This window comes from Micropterus dolomieu, linkage group LG03, assembly GCF_021292245.1.
Source record: "Micropterus dolomieu isolate WLL.071019.BEF.003 ecotype Adirondacks linkage group LG03, ASM2129224v1, whole genome shotgun sequence".
Lineage (NCBI taxonomy): Eukaryota > Metazoa > Chordata > Actinopteri > Centrarchiformes > Centrarchidae > Micropterus > Micropterus dolomieu.
The window spans coordinates 6528992-6553230 of NC_060152.1; the positions used below are offsets into that span (position 1 = coordinate 6528992).

At 39.1% G+C, this 24239-nt stretch overlaps 1 protein-coding gene across 1 annotated transcript in view; it reads left to right on the top strand.

Moving 5' to 3' along the window:
• znf385d (zinc finger protein 385D) overlaps window positions 1–24239 on the top strand; it is a 66033-nt gene that overhangs the window by 12941 nt on the left and 28853 nt on the right. Inside the window, exon 3 of the mRNA XM_046045340.1 lies at window positions 22511–22618. Within this exon, the coding sequence (XP_045901296.1) occupies window positions 22511–22618 (108 nt within the window). The remainder of the gene's footprint in view (window positions 1–22510; window positions 22619–24239) is intronic.

Here is a 24239-nt window from a genome sequence, read left to right on the forward strand (position 1 = left end):
GGATATATTTAAAGACAGGTTGAAGAAAGTAGAAAAGGAAAGTAAGGAGGGAGGCAAAGAAATAAAAAAATTTAAAACATTCAATATATTATTGACATTTATAGGTTTATCTCCCATCAAATGTAAAACTTGGAGTCAAAAAGACAACACCTTCCTCTGAAATGCAGCAGAGCAAATGCTCAAATATGTTAAGTACGTAAATAACTTTGTTAACTTTAAATAAAAAGTTACCTTCCACCTTCACATATGGTTAACATGATGTGGCTCCAGCCAAGCAGTTTATTAGATGCAGATCTCTGATGATAATTGTGCACAAAGACCAAACAGCTGTTCGATTTGAGTGCAGTGGATTTTATGATTTACAGATCAAGCTCAAGCTAGTTTCCATCTGTACACCCACTGAACGCACTCACGTTATATCTGCTGAGATGAGGTCAGATTTTGCTTATGTGCCTTCAGGGCTCAATAAATATTTACACTCCCTTATTCAAAAAAATACCAAATGATCCTATAGATGATGAAGATGACACTTCTTCCTGTAGCACACTGCAGCATTAGGAACACGCTTCATCCTTGGAACAGTCACATTATTGGAAGAATTTTTCATACTGGTACAAAAGAAAAGAGAAAGTTGTGAATGCGTGTACGTGTCAATACCGGCATGAAATTGGAGTAATACCAAAGTCTGTTGTTGAGCCTTTGTGCGGTCTTGTTCTGGGCTGAGTGACTGACACAATCAGGAAGTCCTTAGCCGGAGGGAAAAAAAAGATTTTTGTTATCCAACTGCATTTTCAATTTCTCTGTCTCTTTTTTTTTACTCTGGTGGGATCCTTAATAAAAGGAACTGTAACAGAAAAATGTGGCCTTAAGACATAAACAAAAACTTCATGCATGTAACTACTTGTGCTCAGAGACATGGGGTAAAACGGTCGTTTAGGAGGCTCCAGTTTGAAAGGAGCTTTCAGACGAACAAGGTGATGTCAGAGCAGAAGAAGATTAGGAACATGTTGTCTTGTAGTGGTCATGTTTTTATTACCAGGTGTTGAGCAGTTGATGAGCTACTTTATCTATCTATCTATCTATCTATCTATCTATCTATCTATCTATCTATCTATCTACTAGCTACTTACATTAGATGAAGGGTTGGGTAATACAATATACTTAATATCTGTGGCTGCATTTCTGTATAAGTTACACATCAATAAACAGGACTACTCTCTAGTGATATTGGATTTACAGGATTTTTGCATACATATGATGAAGAATCGTGATTTTTCTTTCTTCTGTATTTACGTAATTCATTGGATTAGCCAGAAGCTACAGAGCTTGATAGTTGCCATGGAGGAAAAAAAACAACAAATTTGTGCTCACAAATGACTGATTGTGTCCTTGAATTATTAAGTTGTGTGCAAAAATCAACAATTTACGTGTAGAAATTAAATAATATTGTTAAGATTTATACATATGTTTATGACATGTCAAAGATGAAACAATGTGTTTACATTAGACAATTTTCAATTTATTGTACCGCATTAATACATTTATTTTACTTTACACCAAATGTATTTTATTTGTAATGACTAATTCTTTCCCCCTCCTATGCCCTTCAGGCTAGGTAACAAATTGACATTCCTATCTTGCTATTTAATCTATCAACAATCGGTTGAATTTCTGGGCAATTGACTATAGTATAATATATATATTGATGTTACACATATATATATCTCAAAATTAAAATTCCTTTATGGAGAATTTAATCTATATCTGTATTTCCAAACTTGTTAGACCCATCAGATTCAGGGGCTTGTTCCATGAAAAGGAGCTTTTTTCCTATAAGCAGCACCTCGGTTTGTCCTGTAGATGCATTTATCAGTGACACATCTAGATGAAATTAAGGAAAACTTTTCTGTTGCAATCAGAGTTTTTGGCTTTGTCCAACAAAACATTCCTCATCATCACGGAAAAGATCTGGCATTTAGTTTGTTTCACTCCAGGGCTAGAATTTGGGATGTGGATTGAGAGCAAAAATGAAAGAGTCACGTTTCATGGCGTCTTCTTTTTGCTGTTGGATGAAAGAATTTAAGAATTTTCTCAACCATTAAAGGAATTCAACTTACTGAACCTAAACACACTGTATAGTGACTGTATGTGTTCCTGTTGAGCTGTTACAAAAACTGTAGACACTTGGGTGAGTTAAGGATGACACAGCAAAGGGGCCACTTCACAGTAATAGAAACAGAAAGTGAGCTTTGGAGAACTTTTTGGATTGCTCTGCAACTTTCAATTGATTCAATTGTGGAGGAGTTATTGAAATTGCCACCTTGAAAGAAATGGAGCAAACCAGAGCAGAAAAGGGGGGAAAGGGAGGCACAACCCAACAGGAACGAGTGAGTTTTGGAGTGTAATGAGAGAGAAAACTGAAAGGAGGGGAAAGTAGTTTTCAGTTTAACAGAGTGGGGGGCCTTGTGGAGGAGGAGTTGTGCGTGTGTGTGTGTGTGTTTGGGTTGTCTTTCTTTGGCCCTGAAAATAAGATCTATCTTGCCCGGAGCCTACATTTGTCTTGGAGAAACAATACAAACTCCATTTCCCCCTGCAGAGTAATCAGGAATGTGATTTATCGATTCTGTGCGCAGATCTGTACGCTGCGAAATTGCTTTGTAGCCCTGAAGCAGCGGCACTGACACACAAGCCTCAGTTTGCACTCATGACAGCATCACAGTCCATTTCAATGTGTACACGCCCTCGCTAAGTCAATGTTAGCATCAAGGTCTGTAATGGAAATGTGCTCTTTGACAGCACATTACACAGTGAAGTCAGAGGAGTTCTTTTGTGCTTTCAAGTTCTGGAAGTAAAAATCTAATTCCTTTCTTGTTTAGGCAAAGTTTGGTGATGGACAGTTGGAACACATCCAAGCTAGCCTGACCTCTGAATCACTGAATTACATCCATACGATTTGTTTCTGATTCGTGTGGTGTTCCTCTGGTTGGAGAAACAGTCGAGTATTGTAGGCGAGATTATACCGTCCTGTTGCGTTATGGGTCAAAGATGGCAGGCTGTTTAACAGTATGAAACAAAACCTAAATGAAAAATTATTCAGCTTGAAATTTTCCTAAACTGAAAAAAGTGAATAATTCCCTTTTTTCTAATTTATAATAAAGCTATAAACCATCAGAGTACAAAGACAATGACTTTTTTTGACCCAAACCTTTTGCAGATGAATTTAAGTGTAAACCTAATGATTTATAGCAATTATAAAACATTGTTCAGAAGAAACAAAGACACACACTTTGTGCATGTCTAACATTAACTATACTACCATGTTTTCTCCTCAGTTGTACTGATGAAGTGTTGAATTCACTAAAGCTCTGATTTGCACCTGTGACCAGTTTCCTCTCCATCACAATGGAAGCTGAGGCTCATTGGTATTGTAGTATTTAGAGATAGCAAAATACCAAAGTGACATTAAAAAAAAACTATTTGGCATAAATTTAAGTTGCACCAATCAATATGTTTATAATACAGTTTTTCTCAGTCCCTTTCAACCGGCATATCATCTATGTGCACATCATGAAAGCAATTCCTCATTCTTTTGAACAAATTGTAAACGCTTTTGGCACATTCATGCAAATGATTATGTGCAACTGTCTGCTACTTCCTACATTATCATTTGCTCATGTCATGTTGATCCCAATGTATTACACCGGTTTCTATGATGAAAAGTCTTACCCCCAAAACATAAAGGCATTAGTTCATTACATAAGTCATTACATGCAAAATGGTTGAACACGTTGTCATGATCTGTCAGCCATATTTTCTATACATCTCTATTGGACTTTTTTTTTGTAAATGTGTCCTGAATTGATGAAGATATCCGTTGTGATCTGTGACCCAACAGACAGGAAGATAAGGAGTGTTTTTTCTTATTTTGTAATTTTTCCTGTTGTGAAAAGCAGTGCTGTAAAACAGTCTTGTCTTTTTTTTTTCTGCATCGAAATGACATGCTCTGTCAACAAATTACCTTCCAAGCATAACTGTGAAACCTGTCCTCTCTTGCAATGTATAACTGCAGATGGTGAAACTGATATATTGCATACAGGACAAGTACAGCCTTGTGCATTTTCAATCAATGTCATCAAAACCTTAGCCATAGTTTACATCAGAAAATATACTTACGGAGTACACTGTTATATTGACAACGTAGCTAAACATTTTGACTATCTTGTTTGTAAACCATGACACAAAGACTTGTCATTCTGATGGCACGCCATGTTCACTGCCATAAATATCTACTTTTGAGAAACAAGGATTTTGAGCAAGTGATTTTTGCTTTTGCAGGTAATCCACTGTGTGGTGCTGTTTGTGTTTCGAGAAATTCACTTAACTGTTTTTCAGATGTTAAGGATGATGAGATGAGAAAAACCGTGACAGTGGATAGAATTACTGTGTGTAATGTGAAAGTTGTTGCTTGTAGTGATGAACCCACAGAGAATTATCACTCAACTCTGCCGCTCCTCTCAGCATTTAAGCATCTTTCAGCTCATTGTAAATGGTTTTGTAGCCAGTTTTGGTTCTTTGTCCCGGTTCTCATCCAGTAGCGGCATGCAACTATTTTCAAAGACAAAATGAACTCCAAATGAAAGCAAATGTTGCTTTGTGTCTGCTGGATGTGTAAATAGGCTGTTTACTAATAAATTAACAATAACTTTATAAGGTGATAACATGTCAGTGTTGTGTTTATAGCTTGTCACGTTGTTCCCAAGTGACCAAACAATCTGTTAATTCTGCTTTAAGATTGAATTAATTTTAAACTAGTGGCAAAAACATAATTTTTCAGACATTGCCATGTCTCTTGCTGTAAAGTTACACAGTTGTGACAATTAGGTATGATTTAATCTAATCCAATCTAAACATACGTATTACAATATTTTGGAAACTGCCATTCTATTGAAATAAAAATAAAACTTCAAAAAGGGATTTACGTTTGTTTTGTTTTTTACTGTTGACTTTCAAATGACAAATGATTGCTCAAAGCGTTCTCTGTATGATGATATAATGAAAAGAACAAAGGGTGAGTCATGGCTGTTTTGCAGACTCTCATTTGATTTACACATGTCTCATAAACATCTAATGGACTCTATAAATTGTATTCCTGGGGGAAGCATGCAAGCCCACAAAATGGCAGGGAATGATCAAAGCTAGAGAGCGAGCTGGACCACCACGGTGCCAGCCGTCTTCCTTCCAGCGAGTCACACCTGCTGAAGTGGAGTGTAGCGCATATCTGTCTAATGTGCTGCGCAGCGGCCCTTATCATTTAGCTCGTGCTCTGGGGCTTTTTAACCCCCTGAACTGAGTGGAAGCTTTATGTTGGCAGAGCTCGTCTTGATGTGTTCTCCCACGATAATATTTCACTCTCTCTGGGTAGCTGCCAGCTCGCCGCTTTCTCTCTGGTGGAATGCAGAGATAATAGTGGGGAGCTCAAGATGATTTTTATGGAGGTGCTTAGTGCCAGCTTCCCTCATGCTGTAGTCCAGTGTCTTATCCTTGTCTGAGTAACCTGCTTGTACTGTACAAAGTCAGAATAACAACTCTCAAAGCTCCTTTTGGGTGTTTAAATTCTGCAAAATGTCAACTACAGTGTGATAATTGATGAACACAGGGGTCTGAATCGAAGTAAAGTGATTTATATTTGTTTCCTTCCTGTGCTTCAGTGCATAGTCTTTGCCATCAGAGGCTTGGGTTTAGGATAGAAATGGAAGACAGAAGCAATCTGTTTTTGCTTATTTGATGACGTTGCCATGTGCTTAGTGTTCTTCGAGGCGATAGCAAAAATATGTCAGCTTTAACTGCCCATCTGGTCATCTCATAACAGGGAAAACCACTCAATTTGAGAATTTAAGAGAGTATGTAGCAGTTAAAAATAGTAGAGTGTGTTTTAGAATTAAGTTTAAGTTTGTGATAGAACTTGACTGAAGTAAAAGCACTGGATCTTGAAGACATGTACATTTGAGGTTCATTGAAAATGTCACCTCATTGTAGGAGTAGTTCAGTTAAAACTAATGTCCTGGCAAACAAGTGCCTGAAAAAGCCAGAGTCTGTTAAAAATGTCTTTTCAGTTGTTGCATGCATGACCACAAACACATTATCGTGATGCTGACAAAGCTGGGCTGAGGTGGGGATGCTCAGACTTTGAGCTCATTGTTACTATCAGTGTGGTTCTCCCCACTAGTGAGGATGTAATTAAAATAGAGGTTAGATTAGAGTATGCAGTCTAGTGTATTCCACAGTAGATTAAACTTTAATATCAGATGTATCTGAAATTTGTGTTTTGTTACAAACATATTCTGTTTCGCATAAAAGGAAACAAACCTAAGGAGCATGGGACACAGACACTTGTTTCTTTAATATGGAATATGGGATAGTTCTACCTCTTCCAGCCTCTGAATATTATTCAAATAAATACCTGAGACAGGAACATCACTTTTTGATTGCTCATAAGTCATAGACTTATAAAACCTGTAAGAAAATGTGATGAGCCAACTTTGCTTTCCTTAAAAGGGTCACAAGCCAAAATGGTTTGGAACTATTTCCATAGATTACTATGTGATTGTATCTCTGGGTTGAATTTGGAAGTTCATTTGATATCCTAAATTACTTTATCCAGACAGATAATATTTTATTTAAGCGCATAAGAAGAGCACTGGCTTCACAGTATTATCTTCTTTCTCTCACACATTAACAGGCATGTCTCACTGGAGGCCTGAGCCTGATGTTACATAGCCAGAAAAGTTGTGGTATTCTTTTTCCATTGAGGTTTAACTCATCCGGAGATTGTTTCTAACTCTAAGAAATGTTTATGTCACTGAAACTATAAAAATCTGCACATTGCAAACATATTAAAACTGGTAAACTGAGTTACCTTTAAAGACATCTGTTTCTGAGTTTCCCAGAGCTGAACATGCTCTGTTGCTGACATCCGTCCCTCATCATCTCCCTCACTGTGTGTGCGTGCATTTAGCGCTGGCCTCGTGCTTTACCATGTTTCACCGTCAAAGCAGAACCAGCTGGAGCGCGAGTCGAGCAGTTTGCACCTGCAACACAATTGTTCCCAAAATGAAAAACACACCAGTCCTCGAGGGAGAACTCAACAGCGTCTTTTAGCATGGAGACGAGGTTGACCTGGGGATTTACGAGAGTGACAGACTCCCAGGACTAAATCATCATCCTGATGAGGCAGCCAGCGGCTGGCACAGCTGTGTGCCAGTGGTACGAGGTCTTCGGACACACCCTGTATGCAGTGATACTGAAGCTTTCTCATACGTGTTTTTCTCATTAGCAGTATATTTTTCTTCATGAGCTTACATAAATGTGTCCCCTGTGTGTCCAGAAAACTTGAACATGGGTCAACCATAAATCATTTCCGCCTCAAAGACCCCATAATAAGGAGGCAGTAGCCTTGCAGTTGAATAAACCGGGCTGATAGGCAGTGGTTTGAATTCCTCTCTTTGCCTGACAAACTCTATGTAGAGAAAATGCATTAATTGTCATTATGTTGTAGTTTAAGGAGCACACAAAACCACAAGGCAGCCCCCCCCCCCTCAGTATTTAACAGTACAAGGCTTTACTGCAGTAGACAATATGCGTAAATATGTATAACTAAATAAATGAGAAGCAGGGAGTGTTGATAAAGAGCATGCTTGCTCAGCAAACCCTTGCATTATGTGAAGCTACAGAATACCAACATTTGTGAGAGCAAGATTAGAAAATTGATGCCCCGCAGGGCCTTTGAGGAAAGTTAAAGAGGGTGTGGACGTTGCATTGTTAAGATTCAGAGTTTGCAGGTGTCTCATGCATTTTTCTTTCTGAGGGCATTGATTTTGGAAATCCAATAGATGGCCACACTCTGGCTCCTCTCTCATTACCACGGCCTCAGCCTTGCTTGATATTCATGGTGGAATATTATCAGAAGATAAATCGTTTAATCTTAGTTTTTATTGAACTCTGTCATGAGTGAGACTCTCCCGTCCATCCTGTGGGTGTAGCTGAAGCAGTTTGATAGAATGATGGATTAGGAATTAGCCTGTGAGGGAATTTGGCAAAAACACGATCGAACTCCATCCATTTGAGTGTCACTGCATGGATGGTGATTCATATGCAAAAACACTTTCAATGTCCTGACATTGCAATACTCCAGTACTACAGTAAGCTAAATACATGATTTTTTCAGCACATGTACCTTATCAAAAACTTAATATTCCATCTTCATAATGACTGTATTTTGTCTCCATAAATGTAGTTTTTCCAGGTTTTTTTTTTTTGGCTGACAACATTACACTGTTACTGTTTTCGTCACTGCATGTCAGATCACTTGTCAATCAAACAATGTGTACGAGACTGTTACAGCTTTTTCTTTGGATTTGCTGTTGTTGTGAAGTTTGGGTTTCTGTAGGTGGCGCTCTTTCCTTTCCTTCCTGTACTTTACAGCTACAATCCCAGTAATGCATGCTAAGCATCAGCCGCTTTACAGTTAGATTTTACAAAGGCTCATCCCATTGGCTGTCTGCAATGTCATCATTACTACTGTAAATCTACACATTTGTAGATAACACAGGTGTGTTTGTTTTTAATAGCCTGCCAAATTATTAATTCATGTGGAGAAATGTATTATAAAGCTCCATCTTTGATGAGGTCCAGCTTTTTGATGCATTTTGGATTTGGAGACTGACGTTGCAAAGTTTTAGGGGTGCTTATTGTAGGTCTCTGAGCCAGTACAGGCTGCTATCCACTGGTATAAAATATGACTGGTTTGGCTACCAAATGGGTCTTCATGGAGGTCATTGTCTGAGTCTACAGTCCAAAGCACCAAAAGCATTATTTTCTGAGCACCATGAAGGTGTGTACCACATTTCATGACATAGTGTTGAAATATTTCAGCCTGGATCAACAGCCCGTTGTCAATCCCTGAGCATTAAATAGCTACACTTTGTCACATCTTTCAGCGTCGGTTAGCAACACGCATGGCACCCTTTCACATCACAATTCAACGCACTGGGGGAAGCACTTTAACACTAAAAGTACTACTAAAAATAAGAGAAAAGTCAGAGTAAAGGAAGTGGTTAGGGTGGACGAGTGGAACAAAAAACGGACTTTCACCCAGGAGACCTGTGTTTGTTTCCCATGTGAAACAAAAACTCAGTTACATAACTTATGTAATACAAGTCAATTAAGTAATGCAGTTATTTTAAGTCAAATCATGATCTTTTTCTAAACTAGTTTTGGTGCCTAAATCCAACCAAACTGTGATGTTTCACAAGGTTAACCACTAGTTTTATTTTATTTTATTTGACTAGTTATTCTTGTGAACTGGACCACAGATCCCTACACATAAACTATGCTAAACTATGCTATCCAGAGTGTTATGAAGTGACACCAAGGGGTCTTGACAAACAGTGCAGGGAGTAACGCGATGTGTTGTTTGTTTTGCTTTTTGCTGTAACACAGTAATATAACCCATTACTAAAAAACAATTGGTAATATACTCGTTACAATCTCAGTAACGTGCTTTACAACGCATTTTAACCCGAAATTACTTTCATGATTAGAGAGGCTGCAGTCAGTTTATCCTGACCAATTCTGTCGGAGTGTCAGGAGATTCAAATAATCAATGACGTTATGCTGCTGTACCTGCTGCGTAAATGCACACAGCGTCTTTCTTAATGGGGAGACGATTTATCTTGTTTCACCCCCCGATCCACGGATATTACTCTGCACATGACTAGAATCCACCTATGCAGCACATCTTACAATCTGAATAATGCAACCATTACATAGCATTAAATTGCAAAAGTAATGCAAAAGTAGTGTAAAGCATTACAATTCAGAGACTGTTATATTCTAATATAACTAATTATTCTCAAATGAAAGTAACTAGTAATCTATAATGTATTACATTTTGGAAGTAACTTGCCCAACACTCTTGACAAAGCATCCAAATGTGACGACCTGGGATGAGAACGGGTTGGGATCAAAGTGGGAGATGGATAATGCTATCACAAGAGCCAGACCATAAGCATTGCTAAAGAATATGTGGCAGCATGCAACTGTATAAAACTGTAATACTTTTTAAATGTATTGCTGATAGTCTGAACAAAGTAGGCCTAAAAGAACATCAAATTTAAAATTCATGCACAGTTAAAGGAAGCACCTTTATTGACTACTTAATCGAAATTAAGAGAGATAGATTTTAAATCAAATTGGTGCATTCCCAAGGATTCAGTTGCTTGAGAATTGATTTCTCAAACCCCTCATGCAAAAGCTACACTCTTCAGATGTAAACACTTCTCTGGGCACTGATAGATATTTTATATCAATTGGCCACAGAAAGATTCCAGAGGCGGCTGGTGAAAAATATTTTAGGTGGGGCTGTGCCATATCCAATAAGTTTCAGCAACCATCCCAATACAATTTAACACAAACTGCAGGATCCCAGTGCTTTGTGAAATATTCAGAAATTATTTAATGCCAATATTATATTATATTATTATATTATATTAATATAGAAAAGAAAAACAGTGAACAAAAAAGAAAATACTCAAGTAAAGTACAAATAGGCTACCTCTAATTTGAACTTCAGTACAGTAGCCCTACTCACTATCCACCACTGGAAACAACCACATCTTAACACTTCAGAGCTGTCTATAAACTATACAGCCTACCTCTGTAGCCAACAGCTGTTGTTCTCCTTGTTGATGTACGATAGCACAAGCACCAACTGGCAGTGGGTGGAAAGGTCACTTGTCTCATCTGCCTGATAAGCAAGTTATTCAGCATTTTTTACTTCCTCCAGAATGTAATCTTCAAGAACTGACAGCATGCAGTCCAAAAGTTTTGCACAGTCTTTGAGGTGCCTTTGAAAACGGTAGCTGTCTTAAGGTGCTCCTCCAACACACTGTCCAGCGAGGCAACAAGATCTACTGAAAACGGCAGGGTTGTCAGACGATGCGGTCTCATTGTGGCCGCGCAAGACCGATGTTATCTCTGCCTAGCATGGCTAGCTTTACCGTATTATCCATATGTGCCCTATTACATTCACGTTTCTTAATCTTCTCAGATAAATGTAACGTGTTGTTTACTCCTGTAACAGTCCATGTTGTATCCGTATTACATCCAGCTAGCCAAGGCTGAAAGCCTGTGTCGGTCTTGAGTTCCGCATTCATCTTGTCAACAACGTCACGTGTCCCTCTACCAGTGACTGACTGTGCTTGGGGCAGATCCTGGATCGCCCCTTCAGGCATCAGATTTGAGGACACTCATTGGCTTAATTTCTATTGCTATGGGGCGATCTCTCCAGCTCCCCAGAAGAGATCAGTGGATGAGCAGGAAGCTAATTTCACACCCAAACATAATTATTTAGCCTGTATTTTATATAATACACGTATTAAATGTTATTTTAAACACCCATGCACTTAAAAATGTAATTACTGTTTATTTCAAAATTGTTTATTTTAAAAAGAAAGAATCAAAACACTTTCCACCCATAGACTGTATAAAAAAAGGGAGGGTGGCCTAGCACCCTCTATTGGCTGCCACTGAAAGATTCCCAACAGACCTTTTAATGAAATCAAAATGTAATGAATAATTGCTATAAATAGTCTAGGTGGAAGTTTTGTAGCCACTTTTATTACCACAAGAGCTGGCATGTTGAATGGAGTGTGTTGCTTTAAGGTTATGGGAGGACAGAGGGGGGTTACAGTGTTACATTTTTATCTTTTATCTCAGTTGGACGGGGGACAGACTGTGAGGCTGCCAAATGCCTTGAGGGAGCTCTCCCAGTTCAATATTTCATCCTGATGGGGTCCAGTGGTGTGAGAAGGGTCAGCAGTGAAGAGCAATGGGAAAATCCAGAGGGAACATTCATACCTGGTGGAAAGCACCTTCTCTGCGAGAGAGAAGTGCAAGGAGATCAGAGGGAGGTAGAAGGGGCGCACAGAAAAAAAGGGTCAGGGTTACAGAAAAATGGAGAAAGAAATCAAGAGACAAACAAGAATTGGTGTCCAGAGTGGGAAAAATGTTGAGGTTGAGGTTGAGGATGGAGAACATATTCATTGAGACAAAAAGACAGTCTGAAAAAAAATCCCACCCAAAAGAAAAGCAGATAAACAGACTTTTCACCAATGTTTGAGCAAGATCAAGTAGATATTTTTTTACTTAGTTAAAACCAAATGCATAAGAAGGAAGGGTTTGAAGACAGGAAGCAGATTTTATTAATTTAATTCAAAGCACAGTGTAACTTTTCATGTCCATTGAAGCGGTCAGCAATGAAATCTCTCGCTTTTGGCATCCCGAAACTGATAAAATGTAGTGAAGTTGGTCAGTTGGTAAAAAAAGAAGCAAAAACCATTTAATTTATTTAATGTTTTTACCACCAAGATAAACTAAAACTTCAACTCCTTAATTTTCCATCATTGGTCTTGGCTAGTGTTGGCAACTTTGTCACTATGAAATAAGGGACAAAAGGTGGCCTCCTGCGGCAATGCGGGTATGGTTTTGTGTGAATAGCCTATACAGTGTATTGTTTGAAGCAATTTGGTCAAAGTCAAGTAAATTGCACCAGACACTACAAAATATCTCACGATCACTGGAAACATTTTTTTTCCCTTGTTTGATGCGTTAACGTTAATAAACGTATTCTGAGCTGCGTGAGGGGGGGGGCTGTGATTGGATGATGACAGGTGTCAGTGACCATTGTTAAGTGTCGCGATCAGCACTGCTGCTGTTGTATGTTGTACGGGACAAGAGACGTCACGTATGGGACTTCCCGGCTAATACGGGACAGTTGTAAACCCTAGTCTTGGCATAGATTGAATCCTTTATTTGTCTTTTCTTCGCCACATTTACACTTTTCCTTATGGATCTAGAATGAGATGGGTGTGTCCATGTACATCCAGAGCAGTAATCAGAGGTGAAAAGAAAAGTGTAAAGCTTTCCTTTTTTTAAACTCATTATTTAACCAACATGTATTAATCACACAAGTCAAAAATATACCTGAATGACATTCATATACACTATTCAGGTATATTTTTGACTTGTGTGATAAACATTATCTACATTTTGTCAGTTTTGGTGCTCCTTAGTCTAATGAAAATATGACATACTGACTTTAGCACTTCAACGCTTTTTTACTTTTTACTTTTGAAACATCACAGCGGGACTTGTTGCTGCATTTTCCACCTGATAAATCACTGTCTTAATATTATGGTGGTCATTCAGTATCCCCACTAACCTTCCTCCCGTCTCATAATGTTCTGAGTTTCTGTATGAACACCTGGAAGCCTGTTCTCGCACATTATAAGCCAATGAAAACCCCATTCGGATTTGACTTGCTAATTTTTGAAGTCGTCCCTAGTGGCAACAATCTGCGACATCGGCTGATGATGAACTAACGGACTGGGTCAGGCGGCAGTGGTAATTGGGAGACACATAGGGGGGAGGATTATATTTGACAGGTCATTCATCCCACTTTAGTTAAAAGTAAGTGAGGCTGGCGGCTGTGAATAAAGCATTTAGACCTCACTAGTGGAGCCCTCATTGACCAGTTGGTCTCTCTTTCTCTATATGTATTTTGATAGATATGAATGTTTATTTCAAATATCTTATTGCCATTACAGAATAGATTCCTCAGTACCTCCAGTGCAAGTGAACAGAACACCTTATATAAACACTACATGCCTCAGCCATACACATATTTCAAATATAGCCTACATTGTATATAATAGATTATAGAACAGGCATCTGTTCTGACAGGTATATGCATCCAGCAGCTCTACTATATGGATACATGTCTAATAGGATGACAAACACCTTGACAAGACATCATTGTAGAGCCTCCAAAACATCTGATATTTTTCTCTTCTCTTCTATCGCTTGAAGCTATTCTGAGCTAATACTGCAAGAAGACATTGTTTACTTTAAACTATGTGAACAATGACTTAAAACACAATATATTTGGAATATCAAGGTGACATTTAGTTTGAACACACCAGTACCTTTTTATAACACAGTGTTTGGCCTTATCCTTTGTTTCATTGTACTGTAGGTCCACAGTTGAATTAAACAAGTGTTGCTGCTCACGCTGCTTCTGTTCTGGTCCTATTCAAACTTAGCACATCTATAGACAAGAGCAAAAGTTTGTTGTGAGCAAGTAGATGTAGTTGACCAGTTTTTCCTCTGCAAATAAGTTGAGCTAGAGTATGTCATGTCTCATTGCTCTTCAAAATATGACACTACACAACACACAATTTGCTGTAACACCTAAAAATGTTTATATTACCTCTTGTGGTTGTATGCAAACTGATTGCTGTCTTTTAAGAGGAGGTCAGAGTAGATTGTTGGGCTATAAAGTGTGAGAATTTGACACTAGAGGATGCGATTCACATCTCGTCTCCTACCAACAGGTGGGGAAATAAATGATGATCAATGAGTCTCATTACTCATTAATATTAATAGACTGCAAATCGACTGCATGTTATATAAAAATAATGACTAACATGACTGGTTTGAGCGAAAATGGACCTTGATAGAAACTGTTCCTATTTGTATTTTTAAAAATGGTTGGGTTTGAAAACCAAAGTTACTGCTTCCAGTTTTGTTCATAGAGAGCAGATTTAAACCAAAAGTTTACATTATACTGTAGATGGCGTGTGTTGCTTATTAGATAATTAATCAAATACACACACCTGTTATATTGCTTTACTGATAACAGCATCAATAATCACTTCTTTTTTGTAGTTCAGAAATCTTATATAGAGAAAATATATTTTACAAACTAACATCACGTTGTGAAAACAATCCGCGTACATGATGCAGGATAATGAACACTCATCCGATGTTTGAGCATTCAACTTATAGGCAAATAAATAACTGGTCATGTCAATAACAGGGATGTTTTTGTTCAAATAGCTGGTACTGATCAGTCAACCCCCTGCAGTTACGTTAAGGTCCTTTTAGGCTGTAGGCCTGTAAAAATGTGACTAGCGATGGTAATCTCCTTGAAACTGTCCAGACAGCCGAATTAAACCAAAATGTCAGGTAATTGATTATTTGATGCTTTGTTGTGTATTTTAAGGCCAGCTTTTTTGTTTGATGCTAACTCTTTATGTCACACGCAAACCCATATCAGAGAAGGTTGACATATGAAGCCTTGTGCAACAAAACAGATAGCACTCAGTGTGTGTTTTTGTCCCTTTCATCAGTCGCCTTCTGTAAAAGTCAGCCAGTCTCCACAGCCATCTCAGCTCATCACTGTCTTGTCCTGTCACATTATCCGGCAGTGCTGAGTGGGAAAGCGTCAGTGGCGGTTGCTGTGCTGAACTTTGAGACGGACAGGCCTTCTGTGGGCTGTCAGATAGTATCCGGCAAATGACCTGCTTATTCTCCCTTGCTGTCGACACTCTGCCGACGTCCTGACAGAGACACATCAGTGCAAGTCACAGACAGACAGAGGAATAAAAGGAGACACCCAAAGAGAAGGGGGAAATAGATTTACTTAAATTGTTGCAAAACCTTATCTCAATACATTTTCTCAAAAAGGTAACAAATTAACATAACAGTTAAAATGTAATATTTCAGTTATCTGCAAGCTTTTAGATTTTAGATTCCTCTGAAATTACGTAAATGACAAGATAAAAAAAGAAAGATAAAAGATAAAACAAGGTTAGAAAAAGGAAATTGTTGATTAAAGCTGGGGTAGGCAACGAGAACCCCACAGTCTGCATTTTGCAACTTTTCTTTTACATCACAATAATAAATAAGCTTAACTACACATTACTGGTTGTGTCTTTGACTCTGTGTGTAAGATCCCAACCCCTCCATGTTAACCTGAAATTGCTTTATGATTATGTTAAGGATATTTATGTCAGTACAAGACCTGTTCAAAAGCACTGCAAATATTTCCTTTTTTTGTAAAATTGCAGATTGGCTGTGTTCGCCATCTGCTCGCTGATCGTCTGTGGTGGCTTTACGTTTACCTCAGCCTCAGGCGAAAAGCTTTTTCAAGGCAGACAGCTCATCAGGGTGATTGACAAGTGTTGGTGCTGGAAATCAACCAACTGAGGAAAATTGCATATTAGAGCTTTAGGAAGTGAATTGAAAGATGACACTGACTTTGCTGCACTGTCCACTGCTGCAGGCTTGCAAATGGGCATATGTGATATGCTTTGGCGTGTGTGGGTGTTTGTACTGTGTGTTTGCGTGTGGGTTATATGTGAGTTGCGGTACATTTGCTCCAGCAACATTTCTGTCCCTGGCAGGCGTGGCCCATGTGGAGTGTGTGGCTCAGTGGGTGGCTGATGGGAGCGGAGCTCTGGGAATAACATGTCTCTGGCACTGCGGCTGCTCTCTGCAGACGAGGCCTGAACACATCTTGTTTCAGTGCAGGGAGGGAATGAAATGCTACATGACAGGGGGATTTCTTTAAAAGACACATGGAAAGATGCACAGGAGGTGGTGGAATTTCGGCACTGAATTGTGGGTAAATCAGAAACACCGCCAAGAATAGCACAGTGGAATACATTCAGACAGAGAACTTTCAATCCCCTTTTCACCATTTTATACCCAGAGATTAATGACATTGCCACGAATACATACTAAATCTCTCCTGATCACTTTGCAGGATTGTGCCATTACTTGTGGCCTCATCACCACAGATTCATTTCACAGCATCTGCACCAGAGTGAAGGAGAAATAACATGTTTTTAGCCCAGTGCGTGTTTCTAGTAAGAGGTCATCATTCTCTCGTGGCCCAGATGTTTTTAACTGGCGTTAGCTTTCCAGAGCTCAAGCCCTAGTTTCCCAGCAGGCTGCAGTGCGTCTGGTTCTCTGCTGTAGTGTTCCCCATGCCAGCGAGCCATAGCCAACTCCATGTGTCATCCTCTTCTCTCCTCCAAAAAACTTGGGTGAGATTTACAGTACAAAGGTAGACTGTTGCATAACACTTTCTTTCTCTCCAATTCAGCAATAAAGTGTGTCAGGGCACAGGCAGAGGAGAGACCCTGCTCTGATAACGTAATGCGGAGTTTTCAGTGTTTTCCGGGTGAAAAGCTGATCTCTCTGCCAGGCTGCACATTTCACTGTATATCATCACATGCCTACCTCTTTGACCTTGCCTTCGCATTTAGTGAAGTGTGTTTCATAATGCATGTGCATAACATAGAAATTAATAGAACAAAAGAACAAATGTTGCTGATACCAAAGTGAACTCTGGTATCCAACAGCAACCGGTCACCTCTGATATAGAGGCTCCCTCCTGACATTAGCTAGTTTAAAATGCTCTGCTGTATATTTGTACAATATCATTTTCTGAAACACTTTTGGTAAATGTATTCTCCATTAAAATCTGATAAAGTATCCCATTTTTTTCTAACCGTTGAGTAGGTGTGTTAGGTCACTCCACCTTTGAATGCTGCTAGAGCTGTAAAAGCTTGTATTAGCATGGTATCTTCTCCACTCCTGCCTCTGGGCATTTATGAGCCATACAACTCAGAATAACTGCAAAAAGTTTTAACATAAGAGGACATGACTTTGCCACAGTTTACTCCACCTGGAGCACATCTGTGTCAGTTTCCGCGTTTTAGTTGGCTTTGAATGCATTCATGCTGTTATATCTGAAAGCATTGAAGAGAAAAAATAAGCTAACCAAACCAACTCTAAAGTAATCCTTTCTACATTCATGCTTTATTTCTCACTTGGACAGTGGGACCTGCTGTGAACACAACAATGGTTCACCTTAAAAAGTTGACAAGATTAATGTGATGGTAAACAATAGCCGAATTACACATCCAGATGTAATGAAGTCCAATATTCACTCTCCTTTTATCACTAGTTTGATCTCCGCCGACTCCTGAAAGAAATATGTGTCTCTTTAGCCGCTAAATACTCCAAAACCCCAAATTACCATGAAAATGATGACTACTACTAGAATGAATCAGCTCAAAGCACATTTAGCATCTGTCCTGGTTTTGGCAGTTTGTGTGTTTGATACTGGGCCACACCATGGTACTGAAAACCACATACAATCTCCCTGCAGACCAGCACCTTGTTTCCGTGTCAACACACTCTGTGGAGACGTTTCCTATCAGAAATATTCCACTTAATTTTCTGCAGTGTTGAAACACAATGTCATTCCTCAAAGCCTTTCATGTTGAGTGCCACAGTACAGTACAATATGTGTCTGAAAATCCCCACCAAGGACTATTTTGTGTGATGTGTGAGTATGGTCTGCGAACATATGCACTTTGCTGACAGCTCAATTGCCAACATTGTTTTGAATCTTTTATTGTGACGTGATTTTGATTATAAAACCAAGTGTATTCATTTTGGCAGGAATCATTAACTGGATCCAATCTATTAAGACTGAACCATTTAAAATTACAATTGAAAGAACAAGGAAGTAAAAGATAAAAGTGATTACAAAGCAGTATTGTGCCTTTTAAACAACTTTTCATCTTTTTATTGTGTATTTGGCATCAAATCTGAGGTCAAAGTCAGAACACTCTCAAGCAGCCCATTACAATTTTCCAATAAGCAATGTACCCCTACTGTCTGAGCCTGCACCTGAATGTGTGTCTCCCTATCCTAATCAGAATCTATCTAAGCCTGATTCTGTTTCTGTGTCTGAGCCTGAACTTGTCTCTTCTAGCTGTCTCTAATGTCTCTTTGTCTAAAGACACCAGTGTACTTCATCAGAACAGGTTCGGGGACCCCCTCCCCTGACATACACACACCTTTCCACAACTTGTCCGACAAGTTCTGTATCTGACTTTCACACCAACTTCACACAACAATTGACCAGCTGTGTGGAGGAGAGGGAGTAAGCAAGGTTTGAACTTCTCTCTCAAGTTGATTTGTTGTTTCTTTAGACGCTTTTTGTGTACACATGTGTGCAACACTATGAATGTCTTTCTACCGTCTTGCCTAAAAATGTGCACCATTATCACCATATTTAAACAATTATCACACCTTGTCCCTCTCTATGATGACGAGGCTCTGTGAAATCTTTCTATTTTAGTCTGATTGTGTTGAGACAGATCCCTGCTCCTCTGTCTGAACCTCTCTCTTCTCAGTTAGATACAGTTTTTGCTTTTCTCTCAGTGCCTCTTTCTTCTCGTCAATCAAGCCTGTATCTGTCCCTTTCTCAGATTGTGTACCAGTCTCCTCTTCAGACATGTGTCATGTTTCATTACCAGAACCAGCTTCTGTTTCTCAGAGTCTGTATCTCTTCAGTCTTTTCTGAGCTTCGGTGCCACTTTGTCTCCATCAGGTCCAAGTCCGTTTCCCTCTGCTCTCTGCCCCTTTATTCTCCTCTGGAACCAATCCTCCACCATCCAGCCCCTCTGAGCCAAGTCATCCTGTGCCTAAATTCTTGGTGTCACTTTGAATGGGGAATTATGGGGTCTCTGTCATGACAGCACTGCCTCCCTCTTTGCTCTCTTCAGCCTATTTCTTCTCCTTCTCCAACTGTGTTTAGAAATTATCCGACCCTGTCACCTGCCTAAACAGCTGCTACTCATAAACACAGAGACCAGTTTCCAGCCAGTCTTTTCCAGGTTGTCTATGTTGCCAAGCTGCTGTAGCATTCCAGCCACTGCTGTCACCTACACCTGATTACTTGCCTTCCTGCGTCAGTCCTTTTGAAATTGTTTGCCTTAATTAAACTGCTTGCCCGTGGCCATTATTGGTGATATATCAGTAATACCTTTCAGTATAGACCAATTCTAACTACAACCTCAAAAAAATGGTATGATAAAATAAAAATAAGATTTGTTGTAAGGACTTCTGCACTGCATTGCATTTGACTGTACAGGTGTACCTAATAAACTCATAACTCATGTGAATAAAGGCATGTAATTGTAGGATTATTGAGTAAGTGAATGTGAGGCCGATTTCTGTCACATCAAATGTTAAAAAGACGGATGAGTAATTAAGATAAAAGCTACAAACATAATAAAGAAAATAATAAAAACACATTTTAAAAAGTCAAATATTCAGGATTCCAATATTGTGTTTTCATTTCAATCAACAATGCTGATGTATGACATGAATTAACAGAGACTAGGAAATTATTATTGTGTGGCTACCCTTTTCCACTTTTGCTCAAGTGGTGAATTCCTCAGGGAACTTTTCTACTGCTGCACACAGATACTTTTAAAATCCCATGAACTGAAAACAGCCTTGGTTCAGCCAAACAGTGTCTAAAGAGAGCGACATTGTAACATTATTGTGCCTAACTTCTGCAGCACAATTGTCAAGGTGGATTAATCCTCCCACACAGTACAGGCACCTTTCCTCCGTCCCCAGCCAAGTGGTGCCTATTGAGACACATTCTCAGCGAGGCAGATGTGTTTGTTCAATCCCCAAAGCCCTGTCAGCGCACAGAGGGGGGTACATAGTAAACAAAGAAGCAGCATGCAGCAAGGCAGTAGCGTGACCACTCGTTAGTCTTAAAGATGAAAATGTATGTTCTTGTTTTGAGGCGGAGCTTTTTTGTTTATATGAGCATATTCTTTGTGAATCATCTCCAGGTGAATTTTCCTTTTTTTCTGTGAAGCTTGCTCGTACAAGTTCCAGGTGTTGTAGTTGTTGTTGTTGTTGTTGTTTTATTTTATTGGGTTGTTTTTTCAAGTCGGATTCAACAAACTCTCTTAACAGCACACTTGTAAATTGCTCATTTCTCATTTGTGGGTAAGCGTAGTTCAAAAAAATGTTACCCAAGAGTAAAAGGAAGAAATAACACCGCAGAGCTTCCTGTCCTGCTGACGGAAATCAGCAGACAAAAACATCACAAATTTAGTAGTGTAAGTGGTCGTATTAGGGGACCCAGTGCTTGAAGTGGGACTTTTACTCTCTCTCTTATACTCTCACACCAAAGGCATGTGTCCACTGCTCCATACTGTTCTAAGATATTCTCATCTTTTTCCCGTGACCCAAGTGTGTCGTCACACCCCCAATCTGAGCCCTTATGTCCCAACCACTACAACCCAATCAGCAAACTTTTGAAATGTTGAACTCGATGTTCTACATGAATGGTTATGATATGACAAGTTAATCATTAACAAGACTAACTACCATGTAGAGCAATAATTTAATGAATGACAGCAACCCACAAAAAATAAACTGCTGTTTTGTCCAACTGGAATTTATATTGTAGCCTACTAGTGGTAAGCCATATTAGTTTATACTATCTTCTGAAATTATAATGAATACACTAAAATAAACCCTAACCACAGTGGTGGAATATAATTAACACAATATTCATTTAGCAAACATTTGACTTTATTTAGTGAGTTTATTTATGTGACACATAATACATGTCCAAAATTATTCAGATTAAAGCATTGTACTTGTATGACTAAAGGCCTGAACAAAGCATTAATTTCATTCATACCTAAGAGGAAAAACAGGAAAATTGGATCAGTTACTTAAAAAACAAATACGTGCGTACAAGTGGTTCTTGCATGAGGCTTGAATAATTTATCTTACTAACAGGTATCATCTGAGGCCACAGCTTGATATTTCTATTGGCCTCATGACATACAACTCAGTTTTCAGCAGTAGGTGATATACTGTATCTCTTCACTGCAGTTTAAACAATAAATTCATTATATTCTGAAGCAACACTGTGACTACATTTTCCATTGCCAGTGACTAGTTCCACATCAGCTCGTTACTCATGCTCTTTTTCTCTCGATCCTTCCCTAGCTCATTAGCTAGGCACTTATATGTTACCTCATGGACCTGTAAGCTTTTTGGCACTGTCAGGAGTGTTGAGGCACTTGCTCTCAAAGGCTTCTCCTTTATCTACTGTGGCCTGAATTGTACCTCATTTGTACATCACTTTACACAAAGATGCCTGGCAATTTAATAAATGTTAATGTAATCAGGAAGACGTCAGCTTCATGGTTGTGGTTCTGTGTTTTTGCACTGATTTGATATTTTATTTTAATGAGCAACAAATGTATCGGGCTGCACTGATCACAATGAGAATAGATCTTTTATTTGTTTGTGATGTTTTTTGGAAAACAATCAGATACTATGGCAGTAATGCATAAGCTGAAGTTAGGCATAAAGAGACAATACTTGTAAGAAGTTTAAATTCATTGTTGGTTTTAGTATCTTCTGGGAAATTGTTGATGGTAATAAAAATACACAGTAATGCCAGTGATGTCCTTAAAGTGTTCACTTGAGAAATTTTGCCCACAGACATTACATTACATAAAAAAACTGATGCTGTGTGCCTTGAGTAAGCAAATGGAGAATTAATTCTTTATTTGTCTGTGTTAATGTCTGAGCTAGAAAGCACTAGTTGAAGCAAAAGAAGAATGACTGGCTTTCTAAAAAGCTCCAGGAAACCTGTTTTGTCTTTACAGCCCAGTGAGCGATGGAGTACTGAAGCTGATTTACTGGTCAGCTTTAGCACTGTTTTAATTAGCCTCTCTCTGTGTCTCCGTCCGTCCCCCAGATGGACCCGGTGCAGAAAGCCGTCCTCCATCACACTCTTGGCCTTCCTCCCACTGCAAAGAGGAAGCACGTCTCCTGCACCGTTTGTCAGCTTAGGTTCAACTCACAGGTGAGCAAGTTTTCTTCTGAACAGGAATAAAAGTTCAAAAGTCACAAGTACTCCTGCCAGGGATACACACAGGAAATAAACAAGACATACCCCTAACCACATTACAACCTCCAAAGAATTGTTCTGCTAGGCTGAACATATTTTATGAAGAAGTAGAGAGTAAAAAAAAACTATAGTAAAGTTATAAGGAATACTTGTCATCTACTACTTTGGTCCAGAGAACAATTGGATGGATTGCCATGAAATTTTATACAGAAATTCATGGCCTCCAGAGGATGACTCCTTCTGACTTTGGGGTTTCTCTGACTTTTCCTCCACCGCCACCACAAGGTTGACATTTGGGGTTTTGAGTGAACTATCTTGACCACTATTTGATGGATTACCGTGAACTTTGCTGCAGATATTCAGCGTCCGTGGAGGAGAAATTATAATGCCTTTGGTGATGTCTTCACAATTTTTGGGTAGATTAATCCACTGACTTCTATAGGTCAAAATTTTAATTTGTCTGTATCATTCGTATATAACTAAATACTTGCAAAACTAATGACATGACCATCTGCTTCAGCTGTACTTTGTTTTTAGTGCTAACTAGCAAATGTTGGTATGCTAACAGGCAAATCTAATTGTGAACCGAGGGGGGAGGGATGAGGGGTCGAGAAGTGTAGGGATGAAGGGAGTGGAGTTGTGGTGGCCATAGAGGGTAGGAACTCGGGCATCAATACTTGGGGTGGGGGCACATCTCTATATGCGCGTCTTGCTTTATGATCCCCCTGTGGTTCCTGTGGTGGAAAAGGATGTCTTTGATGGTGAGAGGAAACCGGAGCGCACCTGATGGCACAGAAAGGCTTAGGATGATCGAGGTCTGAACCTAGGACCTTCTTGCTGTGACACGCCAGTGCTTTCCACTGGGCCACTGTGCTGCCCACTGAGAGAGGAGAGAACCAGTGTTTGGGGAGAGGGATGTGAAACTGAGATTTTCTGAGAAGTTGGAGCGGGTCTGTTCTGTTGGTGTTGACAGTCAGCAGATAAAATCATGTATGTGATATGTAAAGAATTATAAGTGTTTTGATCCAGTCCAGAAACATGTTTGATATTTCCCACGACATCTGCAACAACATATGTGTTGTTCCAGGGAAACACACTTGTACCTAACCCTAACCTGTACAGTCTACGTTACCTGCGCCACTCCATCCAGAATCTCACCCAAACTCTCCTCATTTTTGGCCTTTTCAACACAATTACACTCCATATAAACAGTACAAGCTGCTGGTTGCTGTCCATGTTTGTTTTGGTACAAGAACATGTGACTGACAACTGGTGTTCTTGCAGGATTTGCAGATGTATTTACTCACTCTTACGTTTATTCTATTTCTTCACTGTGAGAGACTATAAAAATTGTGTAAGTTGGTGCAAACAGTCTTAACTGCATTCAAATTTAGTTAAATTGAATGACCTTTTAGTTTGACATATACATTTTTAAATTAGGTCAGATAAATCGTAGTATTGTAACTGATTTGTAAGCAGCAGCAAACAAACTTGAAGTACTACTTACTAAAATATGATACCAAACTAGCAACTGTTACGCACCAATTGTAATATTATGTTATTAACATACAGTAAA